At 45.8% G+C, this 22,136-nt stretch overlaps 1 protein-coding gene across 1 annotated transcript; it reads right to left on the bottom strand.

Moving 5' to 3' along the window:
• Positions 1–11,772: 11,772 nt before the first annotated feature.
• si:ch73-43g23.1 (serine/arginine repetitive matrix protein 2) lies at positions 11,773–20,419 on the bottom strand. Its single transcript, XM_041944669.1, has one exon. The coding sequence runs from the start codon at positions 20,417–20,419 to the stop codon at positions 12,206–12,208; it is 8,214 nt and encodes a 2,737-aa protein (XP_041800603.1). The 3' UTR covers positions 11,773–12,205.
• Positions 20,420–22,136: the final 1,717 nt, after the last annotated feature.

The following is a 22,136-nucleotide window of genomic DNA, read 5'->3' as shown; positions in this document are numbered from 1 at the left end:
TGTGCATAAAAGCAGGTAGATGGAAGCGGACCTGTAGTCTTGATAAGAACAAGAGTCCATGCTAGTGGTTGTGTGAGGCTGTACTTAAACACAGCATCCCTTTGAGCTAATCATGTTATCATGGTTACAATGGCAGTGCAAGCGTGTTCACCATATTTGCTAAATAGCACTTAACACAAAGTACCACTGAGGATGGGAATTCCATTCATTTTTCAGACATTCTGTATTAATCCATAACTTTTGAGAAACTTAAAGTTCTCACAAAATGATTACAAAACATCCTGAAGGAAGCATGAATACATGTTCCAAATTTCATGGCAATCCATCCAACAGTGGTCAAAATGTCTCACTCGAAACCACAAATGTAAACCTGATGATGGGGCTGGAGGAAAAGTCTGGATCTTCAAAATCATTAGGATTCACCTTCGGAGGACCATGAATGTCTTTTCAGTATTTAATGACGATCCATCCAATAGTTGCAAAAGCCAATAAGGTCCAAACATGTAAAAATCATTAGAAAGTCAGAAAGTGTCACTGAGGTACAGTTATGCTGCTGTTTTAATTTACCTTTGTGAATCATAGCCATTGCTGTAATATATCTTGAGAAACACTGTCTTCAGACTACTGATAGAGAGTAGAGGAAATAAAATGTTCCCGTCTGGGGAAGGTGTGTGGTGAGGTGTTGACATCGGTGCTCTGCCTGGACATGTATGTGAGCACAACCTACGAACCTGTCATGACATCACACTGAGTGATTACCCCTCTCACAAGTCAGGAATGCAGCACAGGCTTCCCCCGTCTTCTGAGTCTGTGTCGCTGGTACTTTTCCAAAGCACAGCTGGACTTGTTTTCCAAAGCAAGAGGCGTGAGAACAGATTTAACAATAACAGCAAATATTGTCTTCAACAGTTTGCTTGGTGAAAACTACACACACTTTTCCTCTTTTGCCTCCTGTGTTTCAACACAGTTGTGGTGTTGTGTTTCTTGTGCCTGCGACACCACACAAACACACACGTCACTCTTTACAGCTATCAACACATGCATGATTTAGAGCACCTGTGTATCTGAGCCACTGTATGTGTAGTCCCTGTTCATAGCCCAGAGGTCATAAAACACAGTGCTCACGGACTGGAGCAGCTGTGGCTCGGCTTTATCGCCAAGACAATCTTGGCTTTTTTATGTTGCATTCACAATTTTTACCCCAGTGCATCTAAAAAATCATGCAGTGCACTTCAGCAACCAGCAGCTTGAGCATGATACACACACAGTAGGTGTTGCATGCGGGTGCACTGAGTAAAAAGGTGATAGTTGGGGGAACCAAACATAGTATATAGTATACTTGGTGTGCATAGCCAGCATTCCCCCCACCCTTACTCTGTATTTAGCCGCTGGCCCCCCCTCCATGACAAGGATCTACAGACCGTCATGACCTCACCATCCAGGAGGCTCGTGCATTCACATGGTCAGGGGACAGCGGGTAGCAGGGGTGTTAATTTACATGATGTCATTAAACTTGACACACACACACACCCTTATCACAGCCCAGACGTGACCCCAACATTAGCATGAACCCCACGCACTGCGTTTAAAGTGTGTTTTTTTCCTAGAAGCACAGTGTGCATGCAGCGTGGAAAGGTTGAAAAGGTGCTTTTCTGACTTTCCCCATCCAAGGATTCATCATGCACTGATACCTTTTTTCAGCACTCATCAGGATAAAATCTTTGCTTGGGGTCATTGTTAATCAGCAGTTGGATGGGACTGTGCATATGGGTGTGTGTTATTAATACTCCAGAGGCAGTCAGTTGGGGGGATTCGAGAGGCTTCTTGGGTTTCAGTGTTTCTGAGCTCACAGACAAATGTCCCTACATGGCGGGTTTATTCTCCACTGCAATGTGCTAACGACTTGGCCCCACGCTGAAAATGTCAAGCCATCAGAGCTCATGCTGCAGGGCATCGCTGCAACCTATACGATCTGCTGCCTGAGCCAGCAACACATACTGGTCCACACATCAAAAGCTGGATGTAAACTGGGCGCTGGATACGAAGAAAACTTGTGACTGGAGGGTCACAGGATTTCTTTGAATATGATTCAATTCCCCTGAGAGCCAGGGAAGATCTGCGTGGGATGGATGACAACCCCTGTCATCTACCTCAATGATGATTATTGTGGTAAACAAGGTACTTAAGCCCCAGCTGCCCCGCTGGGACTGTTCAGTGGTCAGCAACAGAAGACTGTGGTTGTCCTGGGCAGCTCAAGAGCACGTTTGCACAGTCAGCTTCCCTTGACTAATTAAAGGCTAAACAACCATACTAGAAATAAAAACACAAAAAGTACAGTTGGAATGAATACTGATGCATTTGAATTTCTGTGTTGGAGTTATTTTTTTTGGTGATTAATCACTATTTCCTGCCATTTCTTGCCATGTTGCCATGTGCATATACAAAACAATATAACTCCATATAAAGAAATCATTATGCATCCTTGGGGCTTCTCCACAACGTGACACTCATGCTTTAGGTCAAACACATAATGCAGGAATCCCAGTCTCAGTACCCGTCTGTCTTGAGCAGTGACACAGCATGTCTGTATGTCTGTCAGTCATTCTCTGACCTTGCGCCTGTCTGTCTGCTTTAACACTATCTGTCATTGCGGGCTGTGTGCCTGCCTATCTGTCTGGCCATCTATTTGCAGTATCAGACAGTCTATCCCATTTGTATTTGACAGTTGATGTGTTATTTTGTCTGCATGCCTGATGTCATTCAGGTGCAGTGTGCCAGGGCAGAAAGCCCAGGTGTCACCATCAGCTTTTTTTTCCCCCTCCTGCCCTTTCTTCTGTCATCGGACACCTTCCAGTCTGGGTTTTCTGGGGATGCATGCACATGTGCATGCAAAAGAACATGCAATATGAGTGTGAGTATGGGTATGCACTTGTGCACATTAGACGACATGGTGAAAGGGTGCACTGCAGGTCCAGTAGTGCAGCATGACCTGAGGCACTGTTGTGGTCAAATTGTGAGGTGTTTTAAATAGGCAAGCCCTGGGATTGGACTGTGGTGACTGATGGGCCACACTTTCCCTTCCTTGCTCTCTGCCTGTCTGTGCTTTTGCGCTGCGATGATGGATGCCCAGCCCTCTGTAAATATAGCCCTACCCCAGCTAGTTAGCATGGTTGGCATGATCCAGGCCGGTGGTCATAAGCTAAATATATATCCAAAATAAATACTTCCAGATTCAATTCTCAACTGTTGTTTAGACAGGCTGCAGCATATATATCACACAGAAAAAGTTAGAAAACCATTTTTAATGAAGCAGAGACCATGGTTTAAACATTGCAGAATCAAAAGGCTTAGAAACCATAGAGTGATAGATTTTTTAGAGACCAGTGGAGGAAAACACTGTGGTTCTGCAACTGTCTACAGAAGCTTTGCCCAGTGCTGTGGTGACTGTGGTGGCGAGTCACTGCTGTGGTAACAAGTCATTGCCATGGTTTCCATCCAAAGTCTGATTCTGTGTTCTGTGTGCACTGATACTGTGGAATGGATGCTGTGGGTGGAGAAACGGAGACATCCAGCCAGCGGTGACCGCAGTGAGTGACGCAAGTAGAGAGGCTATGATGTTAGTGTGGCGCTCAAGAGTTCATTCAGGTGTGATCGGACTGAACAGCGAGTTAAGTACCGAACCTGTTTCATGAAGTGGATACACAGAGGAACAACGGCACTTCCCACAGGTGACCTGTCAACACAGATGCTTTATCAGATCAAATACATCAATGCACGCATTCACAAGTATGGGACACTGTGAACCACCAAATCTATGAGCTGTTGTCTGGAAATAGGCCACAGAGGTATTCAAAAGGGGGAAATAATTTTTGATCTGGCACAACACGACAACAGACTCTTTGAGAATAGTTCAGAAGAAGCTTATCAGAGTGCTGCCACCGTGACCGCACTGGTAGGATGGAATTTGGCTGTGTGAGAGTTTCCATTCTCTGCACAACAATAGACGGCCTTCTCCGCCTGCTCCAACCCTGCTGACTCGCAGCGCTACAATCACCCAAACATGTCTTCGGTTTTCCCCTCCGCTGCTCTTTTGACTTAAATCCTACATCATCACCTATGTGGACAAATGCATAACAAAGTATAGGCATAGCAACATTTTACTAAACTAATAGTGTTTACCTAAACATTGATGGTATTGCACACCTCATCTCACCTGGCTTCAATCATGTCCTGGGTTATTACTGTCATTACTATGTACTAATTCTGTTTATGTTATGACACACTGGAAAATTGGCATCTTAAAGCGGCCCTGTGGGTTTTCTTTTAAACAAACAGAAGTTATGTTTACCTTCAGTGTTATTAACCAATAAGCATTGTATGCATCCTTGCTACAAAACAACCTATAAAAACATTTACAAAGCTCATTTTTAGAAATCCTACATTGTTTACAGGCATGTTCACCAGCTCATAATCTTCTTCTTCACTTCCTGTCTTGGCACACTGCTACACTTCTACTTGTGTGTGTGTTATCGCTGCCACCTGTTGATCGGTGGAAAAGCATGAAACAGGCGCCAGGAATGTGTGTGCCTGCAAGCTCCTGCGCATGCATCAAACAACACAAGGACCCACTGATTAAAACATGGCTCTATAGTCCTTCCTTGTGCACAAAAAACCCCACAGGGCATCTTTAAGTATTTGTAAAACTTTCCGAATGCAGACTACTGCCACCAAACATTTTGGTGGGCTGTTTATGGTTTCGAGGACATATTGAGGAACAAACACAGAGGCACTCTTTACAGCTTAAAAATAAATGGAAACACGGTTTTCATGGCAGCAACAGTGCAGCAAGTCTAGTGACAGCTCAATACAAAGACAACAGCAAAAGCCTTTTTCACATTATGCAGGATAAGCACAGGTGTTACTAATAACATTAATGATGGCTCTGTTCTGTCCACAGGAAGCCATGGCAGTGTGACAGAGAGGCAGCATGCACAATGAAGGGCCTATTGTTTGCCACCCAGCCATCATCATCATGTATTTTGTCCTATACGGAGTACATACCAACCTGCATGACACTTTCCAAAACATACCTTTTTGACTTCTGATGTTGTTCATTTTTTCTTGGTTGGTACGGGACGTCCTGTGTCTGTCATATCAGAAATATGCTAAGCCTTAATAGTGCTGCTCAGTGCTGAAGGGAAGTTATGACAGAGAGCTCATTAATCTGTTATCACGCTGTACCTCCACCCATCAACACGATAACAAACTTGACTTCACTTCAGAATCTGATATGAGGTGTTATACAGTCTACTTTGTATGGTTTCTGGGGAAATTCCTTTTAATCTCAAAAGTGAGATTATGTGGGACTACTTTAGAATCAAAACATTAACAAACAATGCTTATTTTTTACTCAGCACTGCTAATGTGTTGCATGCTGTCTGAAAAAAACGTGATCATGGCTCGGGGATGCATGGAAAAACTTGACACATAACACCTAGGTGATACCCACTACAAACAATCCGAGGGAAGACCTGCATGACAAATTATTCAGTCAACAAAACTATTAAACTGAGTTTCCATCCGTTGAGTTGCTCGTCTTGTCTTGCTGATGCCATTGTTACTCTGATCACCGGGATCAGACCAGTTATTAGATCCTAAATCTAAAGGGATCACTCCTATAATTCATGTGCAGTAGCCACAAATCAGTATGTCAGTATGAGCAGTTATTGATGTGTTGTAAGATGATGTCATCACATACGATTACACTGCATCGCTAACGCAAATCGATGTAATTTACTGAATTATTGGAGGAACTTTTTATACATTTAAAAATATTTTAAGAATCTAAAGTCTGCTTCCTTACAGCTGCTATAATCACTTTGCTTATTAACAATGAATTAAATGACTATGAGAGGATTTGCTTGAGGGGATGAACTCATTGTTAATCATCACCCAACTCTGCAGTTCCCCTCAGCTGTACAGACTGTTCTAATGTCTTTCAGCTCTTTGTGTTGATTTTTAGGGCCTTAAACTTTTCTGTTTGGGTTCAGTCTCACTGCTTTTATAACTGCTCTGATCATTTCAGCAGCAACAGGACGATCTGATGTGATCCACAGTGCACTACCTGCTCAGCAGGAATGACAGACGGACGACGTTATCAACTACCCGGTTAACGTAGTGGATCATTTAGCTGCTAAAAAGCCAGACATCTTTGTTTTTGTGAAGACAAAACCAGAATACATAAGAAGAATGAATATTGTATGTACATTGTCCGTGTGGATGCAATCTCAGCTCCAAATAAATGCTGATGTTGCTCTCTGTTTGCTGGATGTTTCTGTACTAAAAGCATTTGCTAGCAGGTACATCTTAAAACGTGGCCAAAAATCATCATTTATTGGGAAGAACACCAATTAAATTAGCATGACCATCATCTCAGTAAAATCATTAAGAAAGCTTGATTAGGCTTGATTACTGAATGTATCTTTGGTAGTTGCTTCAGAAGTTAGTTAATTCTTTCCAAAATATGTCCAAATAGGCTCCACCAAATACATTTTCCACTTTTCTAGTATAACTGTGGAATCATGACATGAGTTCCTGACTTCATGTTGGTGCTGCTTGTGTCTGCCCAGTTGGGCTTACTGAATTTGCCCAGCTGGAGATCAATAAAGTTTATCTTATATTATTTTTACATTTGTAACTGAGAGTTTTCACAAAATGGGATTCATAGAGTGCTGCTATCTGTTAACTTTGACCCACTTAACCAATGAATATTAACCTTGACGAACAGTACAAAGTGCAAACATGACGCCCTCCTCTCTGCCATTTCTTGTGGTAATTCGTCACTTTCTATCACTTCGGCTTGCACCCATCTCTCTGTCAGCTGTTAGGCCTCGTCATGGTGGGGACCTGTGGGGACGTTGCATAGTTGCTTGTATAATAATGTGCTGCAGGACCTTCAGTCCTCTAAAGCATACCATACATTGTCCTGACCATGTTTGAGATTCCACACACTCTTGATGCTAAAGCCAGTGAGAGAGATTCTTAAGTGAGACGAGGTACAGTACATAGAAATATTTCCTCAGAAAACTGGGTGACTGATAAATTATTGTTATTGGTCTCTGCTCTAATGTCTAATAGTTATATTATTAAATGTCTGCAGTCCATGGTCTGTGAGCCCGGGGCCACCCTCACATGACTCATGACTTTACCTCATTCTTGAGGAATCCAGTGACCCATACACACCATCACATAACGGACCTGACCACTGAACTAGACCAAAGGCTGATTCCCAGGAGATTCCCTCACACTAATAAGTGCCAGACCTCTCTGCAGCGGGGTAGCATCGCTGTCCAACTCCATATGAAGAGCTCTGACAAACGGTGCAGCGCAGTGAAAAGCTGACCGGGCACGATATCAATAAGAGTTTAGACATTAGCTTCGATTCAGCATGGAGGCAGCAACGAGCTTCATCCTTTCAATAACTCAGCTCTCTCACTCTCTCTCTTTTTCTCACCAGCCACTTACACAAGCAAGCACTCAGTCTCTCTCCCCACTCATTCCCTCCATTCCTCATTGATCTGACAACCAGGTCATGGGAGGAAGGGGAGGAGGAGGACGGGTAAAGTGATCAGACTATGACATCATTTTCTGGCTACCTCATCCTCAACACTGGATAATACGAGTGTGTGTTTGTGTGTATGGTGTGTGTGTGTGTGTGTGTGTGTGTGTGTGTGTGTGTGTCCCAGTCTTAGAGACAAGACTCATACTATAAGTAACAATTTCCTTTCTAGACATGAGGGGTCCTGGGACTCTAAAGGGACTAGACTGGACTAGACTAATGATTTCCACTATGAGTGAAAACATCTCTTCTCAGAGCTCTTTTCAGTCCGTTATTGTGTAGCTGTTGCTCATATAACAGTGAGGTTATTAGAAAATAACGTTGTGGCTATTGTAGAGGTGAGTCATGTAAAGCTTGATCATTACCTGGTGATGAATTTTATTGCAGGACATTGGGCTGAAGCAATCACAGGAAATGACGTGAAATCTGCGGGTCAGACAGGTAGGCACACCACCTGGTGGAGAGAGGGACGTCTGGGTGACACACAGCGGAAGGCTTGCAACATGGAACCATTATTGTGCTCTGGGGTTGCTTGGTAACAAGGTATCAGGTATACACTCTTTTCTCTTATCTTGCTCCTCATGCCTCACTCACCAGCTGTCAGCACACGCTCACACATGCACGCAGGCTCACATGGCCCTGTGACCCCACCCACTTCCTCCTGGAAGAAAGCCTTTTATGGGCATTAACCTGAGCGTACAGGTGAGGCACCACTGGAGATATACAGTGAATTGGGTTTTGGCTTTTTTTTATGGTCTATCTCTCATGATCAATAAATTCTTTGTCATGGGTGACAAATAGTAGTATCAGGCAGCAAAGGTTCCCAGTGTGAACGTAAAGGAAAACTGCTGTTGCTCATTGACATCTAATAAGGAGAGGAAAGCTGCACACTCATAACTTCAATGCAATGTTTTATTTCGCAATTTGGCACATCTTCCTCGACATTAAAGTCAGTAATCATTTGGTTTCATGCAAGATATATAATGTATAGCAATGATTCCCAATCCTCTCCAGGGGTCACAAGTTAAATCTGAGTGGTTGCAAGGTGCTTGACGGGTTAGGGAAAGAGGTGAAAAAAAGGCTAGCCTTCCACAAAATTATGTTTCTTCTTTCAGGCTTTTCTTTAATCTTGATTTTTTTTCTCATGAAAAAATGCTCACAGCTCAGACATGTATACAACCTGTGACAACAGGACACACTGCTTCATTTTGATGGGTTACAAACCAAGAAGACTGTACAGGACAAACGCATCAAATCAGGTGGCTCTAAAAATGTGGACACATTAATGCTGATGGCCTCTCTCGGCTAAGGCTGACCTCTCTCGGGACACTACATTAACAATGAAGGTTTCCAGTCAGACAGAGGTTACTAATATAAATGTCTGACATAGACCAGACATCCACCTCATGATCTGGCTTCCTCCCTTTGATTTGATTGATCACACACAGAGACAGTCATGGACAGACTGACTGACACACAAAGTGCTTCTTTATAAGTCTCTGAGTCGGCCATACAGTCATCATTAGTTAGAATTTCACTTTTACAAACTATTGACATCTAATCTCTGGCCGCACAACGGAGGCCACCCTCTGGAAAATGTCAGGAAGCACATTACACATTTTATTCCAAACGACTTATCCTTGCTTAAAACTGTGCCTCTTATCTAGCTGCCTGGCCCATGCAGCCCACTCTCTTCTACATTCCTGATACCAGAGAGACAATGAGGAGATGACTTTTCCACTGACCAATCAGCCTCCCGGAGGGTCCACATCAAACGTGGCTCACCCACTCACTCCTGGGTGCGGCACGGATGATGAGACTCCTACTGGGTTTGTGCTCACTGTGTGTGTTCACTATGTGTGTGTCCTCACAATGTGGGGTAGAATAGTGGTCACAGAATCATAACAATAACAGACGTACTGGAAAGAACCCCGAGCAATGCTCATGATGTCATGGTGTCTGTTTTATGTGTGTGTGTGTGTGTGTGATTGGAATTTAAGATAGTCATACATGATAGGGGGGTTTGTGTGTGGAAAATATTGATTAATGTTATTATTAGGAAGAGGCTAGATTATTATCAGGATTAGGCACAGGAAAATTAAGTCAATGCTGTCACTGCTTTTATACTCTTTGACCGTCATCTCATTTTTAAATTTAAATCACATTGAGCATACTGAGCAATAAAACCACACTGTGCTGGGATCTGTTTGAAGAAGCAGGTTTGCTGGATAATCTTAAAAAAAATGTCGCAGAGCAGGTCGTCTTACATCAGATTTGCGCAGGTTCTGGGTTAGATAACTCTGTAAAGCTGCGTCTTTGAACGGACCATGTGGAAGTGTGTGTATCTGGAAGTGATTCTAGGTGTGCCAGGAAGTTTAGATTAGTGTGTGTTCCTAAGGTGTGTCTCTAATCTAGAGGCTGATTGTGATAATACAGGATCATGACAATAAACTTCAGCCAGTCATTGCATTCCAGTGACAATTTCAGTTAAAGAAGTTGTACAAAGAATTGATCCAATTAATCAAAAGGATCCAAATCTGTGAACTATTAATAAACATTTTGATTATGTTTCAGCGCTGGTGTTCTCTTCTTTTCATGTTTTTGCTGTTTGATTGTTTGTAACTGATAACCTTGACGGCTGCCTTTCTTCTCCCTTACTCTCTCTGACTTGCCATAGTTCAGTTCATGTTCAGCGCACTCCTTAGCAACACCCTGGCTGTGGGACATCATGACCTCTCCCTTCTCGATCAGTAGGCATTCCAGACGACAAACAGTTGTGGATCTAGGCGTTTGTTTTAAGAGTGCTGGTAAAGTATATTTCCAGTGCTGAAAATGACCCACATACAGGACTAGACATTTTGCCAGGTGCCGTCAGCGTGGTATCGCCTCCAGATGTGAGTGGACACACTCTTGTGTCACTACGAGGCTTTGAGTTGCTTCTTTCAGATGAAACAGTGTTTTATTGAATCAGCCACATGCACTCACTCAGCCACACACCACACACACACACACACACACACACACGCACACACTAAAGCCCCTCATAGCTACTGGTCAGACCTCTCATTAGTTTTACCGCCCTCCACATCAAAGAAAAAGGAGAGCAATTTTGCCCCTTTGACCAAACAAATTAGGGTCTGGTTTCAGTTAACAGGCTCAGGTTTTGATTAGGAAATCATTGAACTGTTTTACTATGACTGGCTCTTCTCACGAAAGGTTAGCAGTTTCAGACTTACCTTCATGATGGGACTTCCTGTGGCCCTCTAGTGGTCTGTGGCACCCTCCAGTGGCCACAGTAGTATAATAAACTGCTACAAATTTATATTAGCCAATAAGGGACACCTCTTTGTGCTGAATATCAGTGCTTTCTCAGTCTAGCAAAAACCTTGGTGAGTTAATAACTTTTTTTTCCCCAATAACTTCCACGTCATGTGACCAGGTGACAACAAATCAGTACCAAAACCTCTGGTTGACAATTCTGTATTATAAATGAAGGCTCATTTTTGCTGTTGCCCACTTTTTAAGTGACTGTGCCCCCGAAAGAAAGAGCTAATTAAAGTGCTTCTTTGCAAAACTAATTTCAAAGAAGCAGCTGGCCCACATTTGATCCATTATAGTGGAAATATTTAGCAACATCTTCCGCTTACACACTTAATCATCAAAGACTCTGTATCTTTTGTGGAAACTTCAAGTTTGTGTAATGGATTGCTAAAGTAAATATTTGGTTTCATATACCCCACATTGTAGCCATTTTTATATTGCATATATGTCTGCATTTGGTGCATGGATGTAGTGTACCAGCACATGTATTACATTGTTTTTCTGAAAGACAACACAGTCTATAATGAAGTTACTGATTATAAAAACATTTCATGTGAAGGTCTTGCAGGACTATATTAGCTGAAAATGGCATGATATTACATATATGATGTGAATATCCAGTATTTAATACTTTACTTAGATTATCTGGCTGGTAAATAAATGATGCGATAGTGAACTATAGAAAGAATCTCCTGAAAATTAGATGAAGACATGAAGAAACAGCAACACATTAGTGACACATTTTATTGGCATTGTTGTTGCAGACGTCATGTGCACAAACTCACTCATCCAATATTGGAGAAACACAATAATAAAATAAATATGAGGTTCTTTTGAGACAGTATTTTCAAGTTTTTTGGTGATATTTCTTGTGAAAGTACACAGATCAGGATATCAGTAAACCTTTTGATTTATAGTGCCTATGCATTTCTGGTGAACTACAGTATGATGTTCTAACCCTGCAGCAAAAATAACAAACATTTTAATAGATCATTTTAGATTTAGGTCATAATCCTATGAACACCACATAAAAAAGACTTCAGAGCTTGTATTTTCAAAACTATTAACTCAAGAATCATGTTTCATGTTCTATTAAAGCAGCGTTGCACAGAACAAGCAGCAGCAAATAAACAACCAAAGAATTGCTGTCTTCAGTTGCAATGTGAAAACTCAAATAACATTACAGGCTAACATTAGACACCTCCCTTTATACACTGTGTATTTAAAACCTAACAGGCTCCAGGAAGGCGGCCTCTATCCTCTATTTCAGGACCTTTTCCCCCCTGTTGGGGGTAGGCTGGGGGGATGTTTGTGGTAATAGTCTGGAGGAGTGGGATTGGGGCTCGCATTCATCCCTGTAGGGACATAATACATACTCTCCAGGTAGCTCTGGTCCAATGGTGGGTGGTTCTGGGGCTCTGGCTTGGATGCCTGACCAGAGGGATTCCTGTAGCTGACCCCAGGCCCACTTGGGTGCATTGTTGCTGCAGCAGAGGCCTCGGGATATCGGGGTGGCTGGGGCTGAGCCTGGGGGTGAGCTGGAGGAGGAGGAGGAGCTGCATATGGCATATACTGCGGAGCAGGGGCATACATGTTGGTGTTGTGGAGAGATGAGAAGGGGGCTGCTGAAGGGGGATACAGGCCCGATTGGGACATTGCTTGCTGCGGGATGAGCACTTCCACATATTGGCCAGTCTCTGGGTCAAACAACATTTTCCTCAGTGGCTGTACAGGCACCTCAATATAAAAATACTTGCCTGTCTCAGGATCCAGGAGCACTCTGCGAGGTGTCTGTCCATAGCCACTTTCTGAGTACAAACTAGAGCTGTCACCCCCATATTCAGATCCATAAGAAGGCCCAAGGCTTTGAGGGCCACACAGGTACTGGGGATCCATAGGAGGAAGGCCAGGAGAGTGGCCGTGGCCTGTATCGCTGTAAGGAGCCCCAGCCATGCCTGGTGGCTGTTGCTGGGGGGATCTGTGGACAGGGGGACGTCGAGAGTCAATATGCTGGGGTGGCTGCAGTGGGCGGTCAGCAGGGCAGGCCTGCATGAGTGAGGGGTGGGGAGGGCAGGAAGGAGGCTGGTGGAGAGGCTGGTACATGGTCGGTGGCTGGCTAGGACCAAGAGGACTTGATTTGGGAGAGCCGGGCTGGTAGCTCATCTGCTGAGGGTCAGGTCTGCACTGGTGCGGACGGAGAGGGGGCTGAGCCACTGGGTAAGGCAGCGCCTGGCCCGGAGAATGGGGAGGGGCAGGGGGTGTGAGGGTATGGGGGCTGCGGTGATGGTGAGGAGGGGTGAGACCAGGGTGGGAAGGGCAGCCAGCTGTGCAGGAGCAGGGAGGAGGGCGGGAGGAAGGCTGATAGCGATTTGACCTCCTGGGGGTCAGATCTGGGAGCATGAGGGGACTGAAGCTCTCTCTTTCATCGTAGCTTGGAGGGTCATCTGAGGCATAAAAGCGCAAGTCATCTGTCCTTTGAGAGCGCTCACTGGAGAATGATCTGGAGAATGGCTGGTGTGTGTATCCTGGCGCTTGTGTTGTGGAAACAGCAGCGGGTTGTTTTATATTGTGTGAAGTTACCGGCATAGCTTGCTCATGAGGGTATGCTGTGGTGGGATGCTGTGGCTGGCTGTCTGGATCCATAACAACTGGCTGGCTTGGCTGGTTGGCTCCAGCCGAGGCAGGTCCAGGGACTTGGTTTGATTTTGGGTCATAAACTGGACCAGCAGCCGAGGTTAAACCTGGGTCAGAAGCTGATGTTGGGGCTGTAGTTAAGGTTGTGGGCCTCTGCGTATAACTAGACTGGTTTGGCTTTTGCTGCTGACCTCCGTCTTGAGATGGCTCTGTCTCTGATGGTGCTGTTGACTGGTTTGAGAGATTGGAGATAGTGGTTGCTGCTGTTTTGCAAGGTGGAGGTTTGAGGCTGGACACTGCAGAGACAGCTACTTTTCTTGTATAGTTTGATGCTGATGTTGACTCATTGGAGATCTTTCTATAGATTGTCGGTGAGGACACTACAATCGTTTGAGGCCTCTCCTCACTATGTGGTTTTACAGTGGATATTGTTGCTGGTGGTCTCTGTGCTTCATTTGGCATCACTCCTATATCTGCAGGTTTGAATTTGCAGCTCGGTTTTGGAGGCACAGCTGGCTTTTGAGAATTTTTAGCTATAGATTTGACTTCAATGGTTTGAGGCCTGTTGTTTCCTGTACAGTTTGTGGGCATCTCCTGTTTCTGTGTTTCTTTAGACAGTGACTTAACCTCAATTGGCTGTGGTCTGAACCTCCTTATTGCCGGGGACCTCGGGGGGAAAGTTGGATCTAGTCTTTTCACTGCTTCAAAATCTCCTACTTCCTTCTGTTTGGTGGGAGGTGGTATTTGCTCCAGCGTATTCCTTAGCAAAGATGCACTTTTTTGCTTTGCCGTGTCTTTTACAGTAGGCTTAATGCCAACGCCCTCTTCTTCTTTGGTCTTTGCAAGAGTGTCTGTGTTATCAGATACTGCTGAGGGGCCAGATGTGGTCGATGAGGAGGAGACTGTCCTCTCTCTATGAGACTCGATCCGACCTCCACCTGAAGGAGTGGTGGTCTGAAGAGGGATCTCCAGGCAGTTGACATGCTTACGGGGAGGCCCTTTACCTCCAGCTGCATTCTGGTTGTCACCCACCACAGCCCCGATGTCAGCTTGGTAGCCTTTCTCCTTTAATAACATGGAAACCGAGTGGCCGCTGCTACTGTGGGTACTGCCAGGGGTGTTGGGCCCTGGTGAAAGTGAAGAAACTGGAACTTGAAGCGGGGTATGGATCTCTTCCTGGGCTGGAGATACAGATGTTTTGGTCTTGCTGGATCCATCCCTTATTAACACTACAGCAGTGGACACCTCTCTTTCTTTACTGGGCAGTTTGGGGAGGCTCCCCAGCATGGGAGGTTTCCTGTCTGTTCTGACCACCACAGGTTTGTCCTCATTATCTGGCACTTTCTGCACTTCTGTCTCTCCTGTTTCTGCTGCCATGTTTAAATCGTGTTGGCATGACTTGTCTCCTGCCGTGTGATTCTGTGTATTTGCATTGGAGGACATCTGTGAATCTCTGCTTAACTCTGTGGCATGCTTTGGAGAGGCCCGGGGTTTGCCACCTGGGTTCTCTGAGTCTTTCGTGCTGCCCGAGATTTTATTTTTGTCCTCTTTCCAGCAAACAGCCTTGTATTCTATCTGCATTGGCTGTGGACGAGACAAAGGATTTGGTTTGCTCTGAAGAGGTGGAGATGAGGTGAACAGCTTTGAGCCCTTTACCTCCTCTTTCTGTTCCTCTTTCCCCTCCACCCTGAACTGCCCTTCCCTCTCCTCCCTCCTTGCCGCTTGCCTTACATCCCTCTCGTCCTCTGCTATGACCTCTTCCCTCCTTTCCTCTTTTATGTCTTCCCTCGTTTCCTCATTAAAATTTCCAACCCTTTCTTCATTCACATTCGAGGTCATTACAGCACTAGTTGCCTTGAAGGACAGATTATATGTATTTTTTACAAGTCGCCTCACATCTCTGACTTTGTGAATAGGGACCTTAACTGGATTTGCCCCATTTCCTTCCTCTTCCTCTGTTTTCTCAGCTACACTGATCTCTATTCTTTCCTCCCTCTCTCTGTAAGACATGTCTGGTGAAGAGGCCTCAGGTTTGTTTTCTGCCTCAGGTGTGAGACAGACATTTAGGGAGGCTTTCTTTTTCTCCACGGCTTTGAGTGTAATCTCCTGTGTTTTTGATGTGTAGGCGCCCTTGTCACCCTGTTGCACTTGTTTATGGTCCTCTGTGTGTTCACATTCCTGGTCTCTATTTGTCGCCCTTGCCTGCGTGCTGCTGGCTCCAGTGGCAGAAGGAGCTCCTGTGTTCCCGGCAGTGGCATTTGCTGAGTCACCACCCTCCCTTCCATCCCACATTTTACGCTCATCTGCTTGTTGTTCTCCGGCTCTTGACTGGTTACTATCGAACGGCAATTTCAATTTTGATCTCGTTTCAGATCTTGAGGAGGTTGCATTCCTGCTTTGAGAATCAGCCTCTTCACTCTCAGTCTGTGAAAAGCTGACACTTCTGCTGCTGCTGGATGAACTTGGCCTGTAACCGGATCTCACTCCACAGCTTTTTAGTGGTTTGGCGTCGTCCTTTGTGCTTGGTTCCCCTCTCACAAAAGAAAGACTTTCAGATGAGAGACTGTAATCTGACTGAAAACTGGAACTCAGAGTATGTGCGTCAGGTTTTGGAGACTCTCTACGTGGTGCCACTGCACTCTCTGTTGGTGGGCTGTTTTCCTCAACAGCGGGGCTCACTTCCTCTCCTGCCTGCTCATCAGGTTGTTTATCAACACTTTGCATCCTCTTGGACAGCACGTTCTTGATGAGACAAGAGGCCATCTTGGTTTTAGTGCATGTTTCATCCAGAGAAGCAGATTTATGGAGCTTGGATTTTCTTTCATTTTGTTGATTGGGCTCAGGGCTGCGCTCAGAGGTGTAGAATTCTTGCATTGCTGCTGGTGTACTGTGTTGTCTCATCAGTGTCTCTCTGGAGTGACTCTCTAGAGAGGGGCTTTCCACCATCACTGGAACCCCAGGGCTGCTATTTTCACTGCTCTCATCCTGTTTCCCTTCAGCAGTATCCTTTCTCTTCAGCTGGATCTGTCTCTTTGGTACTCCTCTTCTCACCTTCCTGGAGTCCTCTCTTTCCACGGCCACATCTACGCACTCAAAGCTGCCCATGTCATAGCGTCGTGATGGATCTAGGCCATCTGAGTAGTATGCAGATGGTTGCTGGAAGGAGAGTTCATCAGTGTCCAGTTTTGGAGCAGAACCCCTGAAGTCAGCATAGGCTAGCCAGGCAGCATTGACCCCCGCTGGGCTCTCCTGGGTAGATGGTTGAGAAATGTTGGTAGACGAACGGTGGCTGGAGTTGTACATATCGAGGTAATCTACCTCAGGGCTTGACAGGCTGCGGAAAGCCAAGTCTGTAAACCACTTCACCTCATTGTCTGCCTCATCAAGCTCACTTCCCATGCTGGAGCTGGAACTCCGACAGGGCCTGTTTACGGCCACGCGTCCAGGAGCACCGTTCTTGTTCTTGTGGGCAGGAGGTTGTAGCCGTCTGCTAGTAGCACCACCCCTGGTGTCCTGCTGGGAAGCCAGTCTAAGCAGACTCTGTTGTTGCTGTAGCTGTCTGGTGGCAAGCAAACTCTCTGAATAGGAATGCACTGTTGGCAGTCCCTGACGGGTCTCTCTGCTTGTGGGAGCTGTTCTGCGACTCGCAGGCCCTTTTCTATTCCTGGCATTGAATGACAGCTCAACCTGTTCCCCTCCGTAACTGGCGTCCCCTTGCCACCCCTTCCCCTTTTCAGGAAGCTGCTCCTCCCTCTTTCGCTCTCTCTCCATCTCCCTATCCATTTGCCTCTCCCTACCTACCTCTCTATCCTCCTCCAGCTGCATTTCCCTCTCCATCTCCAATTGCGTTCCTAGCCTGACCCACTGGGCCTGGCTATTATTGTCAACAGGGGCAACATCGGGGCTTTCCCTATTTGTCACCGCTTTCTTTAAATTACCACTTGGTGAGGATGCTACAATCTGAGAGGGGCTACAGCTTCTGTTTTGCCAGTGTCTGTATGGTTTCTCAGGGGCTATGATGTGGACAGGTGTAAACCTGGTGAGTGGCGGAGAGGGAGTCCGCCTTCTGTTCACATGGTGGGCCATGCCCTCTGTTAACCTTTCTTTGTTTTCAAGTCTAACACTAGTTGACAGCTGTCTTCTTATGTGTTCCTGTGTATAGGGTGATTTTAAAGAGTTGTTGCTTTCAGGACTTCGGGAACAAGTAGTGAACTGAGGCTGTGGTTTTTGCAGCGTCTGCACAGGTGATCTGGATGGAGCCCTGCGGACAGGGGAAATGCTTGGACTCCTGTCCTTGGACTCTAGAAGATTAGGGGAGGATGACTTGATTTCAGAGGGAGAATTATTATAAGTGTCTTCTTTCTTAAATAAGGTGAGGCCAGTGGCTTGTTTTTCCTCAGAGAAGACGGCTATGCCTGAGTTATCCTGAAGGTTTGCTTCCTTTAGCGATGCTTCTCTCTCTGTGCTTTGTTGTTTCGGTGAACTGTCCACCTCTTCTTCAGCTAAGAAAGGTGAGGTAGGTGCAGGTGAATGAAGTGCCACCACTGGTGATCTGCCTTTGATTTCGGCTACAACTGATTTGTCTCCTCTGTCTAATTCAAATGAGGGTGACACACTCTCTGTTGCCAAATGTGTGGGGTACTGTGCTTCTGTCAGATCAGCTGAAGAGCAATCCCTCTCAACCTCAGGTGTATTGCTCAGAGGAGGAGTAGGCTGTGTATACTGAGGGTTGTACCCTGGTGAATGCTGATGATATCTCTGTTCAGGAATTGGGGCAACAGGTGATGGCTCTTTACTTCGGTGCTGAGGTGAGGGACTCTGGTACTTGTCAGATGAAGGGGTTTGATATCTTGGCTCAGGTGAGGGAGTGCGATACTTTAGCTGAGGTGAAGGTGTTCGGTACCTGGGTTGATGCGACAGCGTTATTTCAGGCTGCACGACAGAGCTTGTGAAGCCTAATGTATGAGGTGAGTCTCGTGGTGTACTGGTGGACTCTGCTATACTGCTCTGTATGCTATCTTTGCTTGGGGTAGGGCTCCTTGCATCAGGCGACACAAGTGTTGTGTCAGGCTCAGGGGTGGAGCGACGAGAGAGCTCAGGAAATGGGGGAGTGACCCTGTCCTCAGGCTGAACAACAGAGTAAGAAATCCCTGTGATATGAGGGGATGAAGTGAGGCTTCTTGATGAGGATGAGTCAAAGGGAGGCTCTAAGAGAGGAGAGGCTGACGTCTCCACTTCAGAAGACCGCTCCTTCCTATTGACCTCAGGTGAGGATGCTGTAATCCTGATTTCAGGTGAGGGAGCAGTATATCTGTGCTCTATGGGAGAGCTGTTACTTGTAACTTCAGGTGATGGAGATAAACTATAGCTTACAACAGGTGAAGACACCTGGGCCCTGATTTCAGAAGGTGCTGAAATGTGTCTTATTTTATATGAGGGGCCAGGAGAGGGCGTTCTGGCCGCAGATTTAGTTGGAGAAGCAGTGCTGAGCAGGCCAGGTGATGGAGCAGTGTGACTTGATTCAGGTGAGACACTACGCTCCACAAGCTCAGGAGATGTTGCTATTGAAATGACAGGTGAGGGAGGTGTGTATCGTGGAGCGGGCGAAGACACAGCACTGACAGGTTCAGCTGATAGCCTCGTGGCTTGGTGCTCAGGAGTAGTTGTGGCGTCTCTCCCTGCAGTGGAAAGATCTGAAACTAGCTCAGGGGTGTGGGTAGATTCTTCAATATCAGGTGTGGAGCTTCTGCTGAAGAGATCAGGCAGGGAGACCCTCCCTCTCAGCTCAGGAAAAGGAGATGATGCTTGAGTATCAGGGGAGTAGGGCCTAGTATTCAGCTCAGGAGAGACCCGTGCCTCTCTTGACTGGGATGAGAACTCTGTACTACTGGATGAATGTAAAGGAGATGAAAGGATGGTTCTAGATTCAAAGGCTGAGTCTGTGAAATCTAGAGAAAAATCTTTGCTTATGTGCTCTGGTGAAGGACTGCTGTGTTGATTGAAGTAGCTGCTCCTTGGATCAGGTAAAGACTGGGTGTTCACTGATTCAGAGGAGGATGAGCTGACACAGTTCTGGGGCTCAGGGGAAGGACTTGGGGTGAAAGACTGATGTGAGGGGCTGTTGTGTCTATCTATGATAGTAGGAGTGATCCTCCTGGGTTCGGCTTCTGAATGGGCTTGTCTGGGATTAGGTGGTGATGGCGAACATCTATTTTCAACTGAGGAGGAAGATGAGAATGATGCTGTTCCCTCTGGACTCAAGGTATAGGGGCTGTTGTGCCCAGGAGTGGGGGTCCTCTCACCAGTGTTGAGGACTTCAGGTGATGGGCTAGCTAAAGCAAGCTGTGATACCGGTGATTTGTTTTCTGGATCTAAATTTGGGCTACTGTCCTCAGAAACTTCTGGATGCCCTGAGTTCAGTCTCTCGGCCTCTGGCTGCCTCCTCTCTGAAGACTCGCTCTGCAACAGGGGGCTGTGAAGCCTTTCTCTTGAATCTTCAAAGCCCTCCTCTCCTTCACTGGAGCCCTGTGCAGTGTGATAAGAGCCTGAGGAGTCGTTCAGGTCATCCACCAGGGGAGATGCAGCAGCTGACCCGTCCACCTCCCTCTGGGAAGGAACAAAAGCCCCTACAGCAGGGCTGCTCGAGAGGGAGGGTGACTCACAGTCGTCTCCAAAAATGTCACACAGGCAGGTAGTCTCAGAAATTGAACTGCGCTGATTAGGGACGTTGATGATGTCGAAAATTTCAACGTGGTTGGGGGTGCCGTCACGATGGCACAGGGAAAAGGTGCGGGGCGCACTGCGCAGGAAGGAGTAGCTGTCCCCCTGGAGAGTCCAGCTGTCCATCGCTCATCCACAAGCTCCAAATTCTCACTGTGGCCAGTCCAGTCTGCTCCTGTAGTCTGCTCTGGGCTCTGCTCCTGGACTGGAAATGAGATATGGTCAACTGGAGGGTGTGTAGCTCATTCATTTATATCACCAGTAACACTGATGAATATCACTGAGAGGCAAAAGCTTATTAATAGCAAATAAAGAGGCTAAAGCATTGTGCATTGTTTCTGTTTTGTTAGCTTGCCCAAAACAAATTTATCTTTTAACCCTTAAATGTTCTGAGAAAACTGTACATGGATATGTTGTAAACCTCCAAAAAGGGTTCAAAACATAAAAATAACTGTCACTGTGCCTTAAAAAGCGGCAGCAGCAAGCAACTTGAAATCAACACAATATACAAACATTCATTTAAAACTGACTAAAAATAATCAGTGTATCCCTACATGTGCTTAAAAGCTCAAAAGACTTCAAGATATTATACATGACTTATCTTGAATTATGAAAGACTGAAATTTATTCATCTTACATATATGGAAAGTGGCAATATTTAGAATAACCCAATACATACCCTTTATCTAAACTTCCTACTTTGCCTTGATGTAGGACTGACTGGGGAAAGAGGGCCTGCTCCCTGAGAGAAAAACAGAATGAATTGGTACTGTACCTTTGGCCAATGATGAGGCTTTCCCAAGGGCATCGAGTTCCTCTGTGTTGCAATATCAGCCCCGCATCCAGCGTACTGTTTCTCAAAATCCACAGCTGAATCCAGGACTGAGCAGCTCCGTACAGCTCAGTCTGGCAGTGCCACACCGGCTGGACAACTTCAGAATGAAAAAGGCACTGCCATGTATCAGACCTGAACAGAAAAAGCAAAGAGGGGCATCTCGCTCAGACCCGTTACATCTTTCAATGCTCCCATCTCTATTTCTGCCCCTCCCTTCAGAGCTTGCCTCTGGGAAATTGCTTGCTGAGTCTAACCTTTTCTCTTCTCCAGTCTGGGGTTTGGTTGGACATTGGCTTTCCTGTGTGAGCTGGGCGAGGGTGCAGCACTGAGGGTGGGTGGGTTTATAGTTAGCAGCAGGTGCTGATCCGGCCAGGACAGATGAGTGCGCCTGGAATCTGACACTTAGAGCCAGCTCAGTCACAGGGCTCCTCTATATATAGACCCATACTATCAGGGCCAGATAGCCTTAGCGTTAGCTGTTTGCCTGGGCATGCTGAGGGGGGGGCGAAGAAAATGGAAATACAGAGCTCTAGGCACAGCCCACACATTGTTCACTGAACCACTAGATCTGAGGTTGTACTTAACACTGAGGGTGTAGTTAATGCATGCTCGTGTGCATGTATGTGTTTGTGTGTGTATGAATGCTAAAGTGTAGCTGGGGCACAACAGGTCAAAGGTTAACACAGACCACCCATCTTTGACAGGTCACATGCAAAACTCCTGTGCACTGCATACACGGGAGCTAGCAACACTTGCATAACATCGGTGAGGTGCCCTCACATGTTTTAAGTCACGTTTTTCATGTTAAAGTCTGGACACTTTATGTTCCAGGACCACAACAGCTCGTGGAAAATTTCATTTCGAAATTGATGTTTAAGCTTGCCTATCACACCATAACACATGACAAACATTTGATCAAAACTGTCAAAACAAAAGGGATCATGTCATTTTACTGTATTGTTGCTATAACAGCAGCACCCTCTGAGCCACATTAAGACTGTCTGGGCA

This window comes from Chelmon rostratus, chromosome 9, assembly GCF_017976325.1.
Source record: "Chelmon rostratus isolate fCheRos1 chromosome 9, fCheRos1.pri, whole genome shotgun sequence".
NCBI classification, from domain to species: domain Eukaryota; kingdom Metazoa; phylum Chordata; class Actinopteri; order Chaetodontiformes; family Chaetodontidae; genus Chelmon; species Chelmon rostratus.
This window is presented reverse-complemented; position numbering and strand designations above follow the sequence as displayed.

Bases quoted from the DNA above. Each gene is read 5' to 3' on its own strand.
- si:ch73-43g23.1 (XM_041944669.1), bottom strand. From the start codon at position 20,419: ATGGACAGCTGGACTCTCCAGGGGGACAGCTACTCCTTCCTGCGCAGT.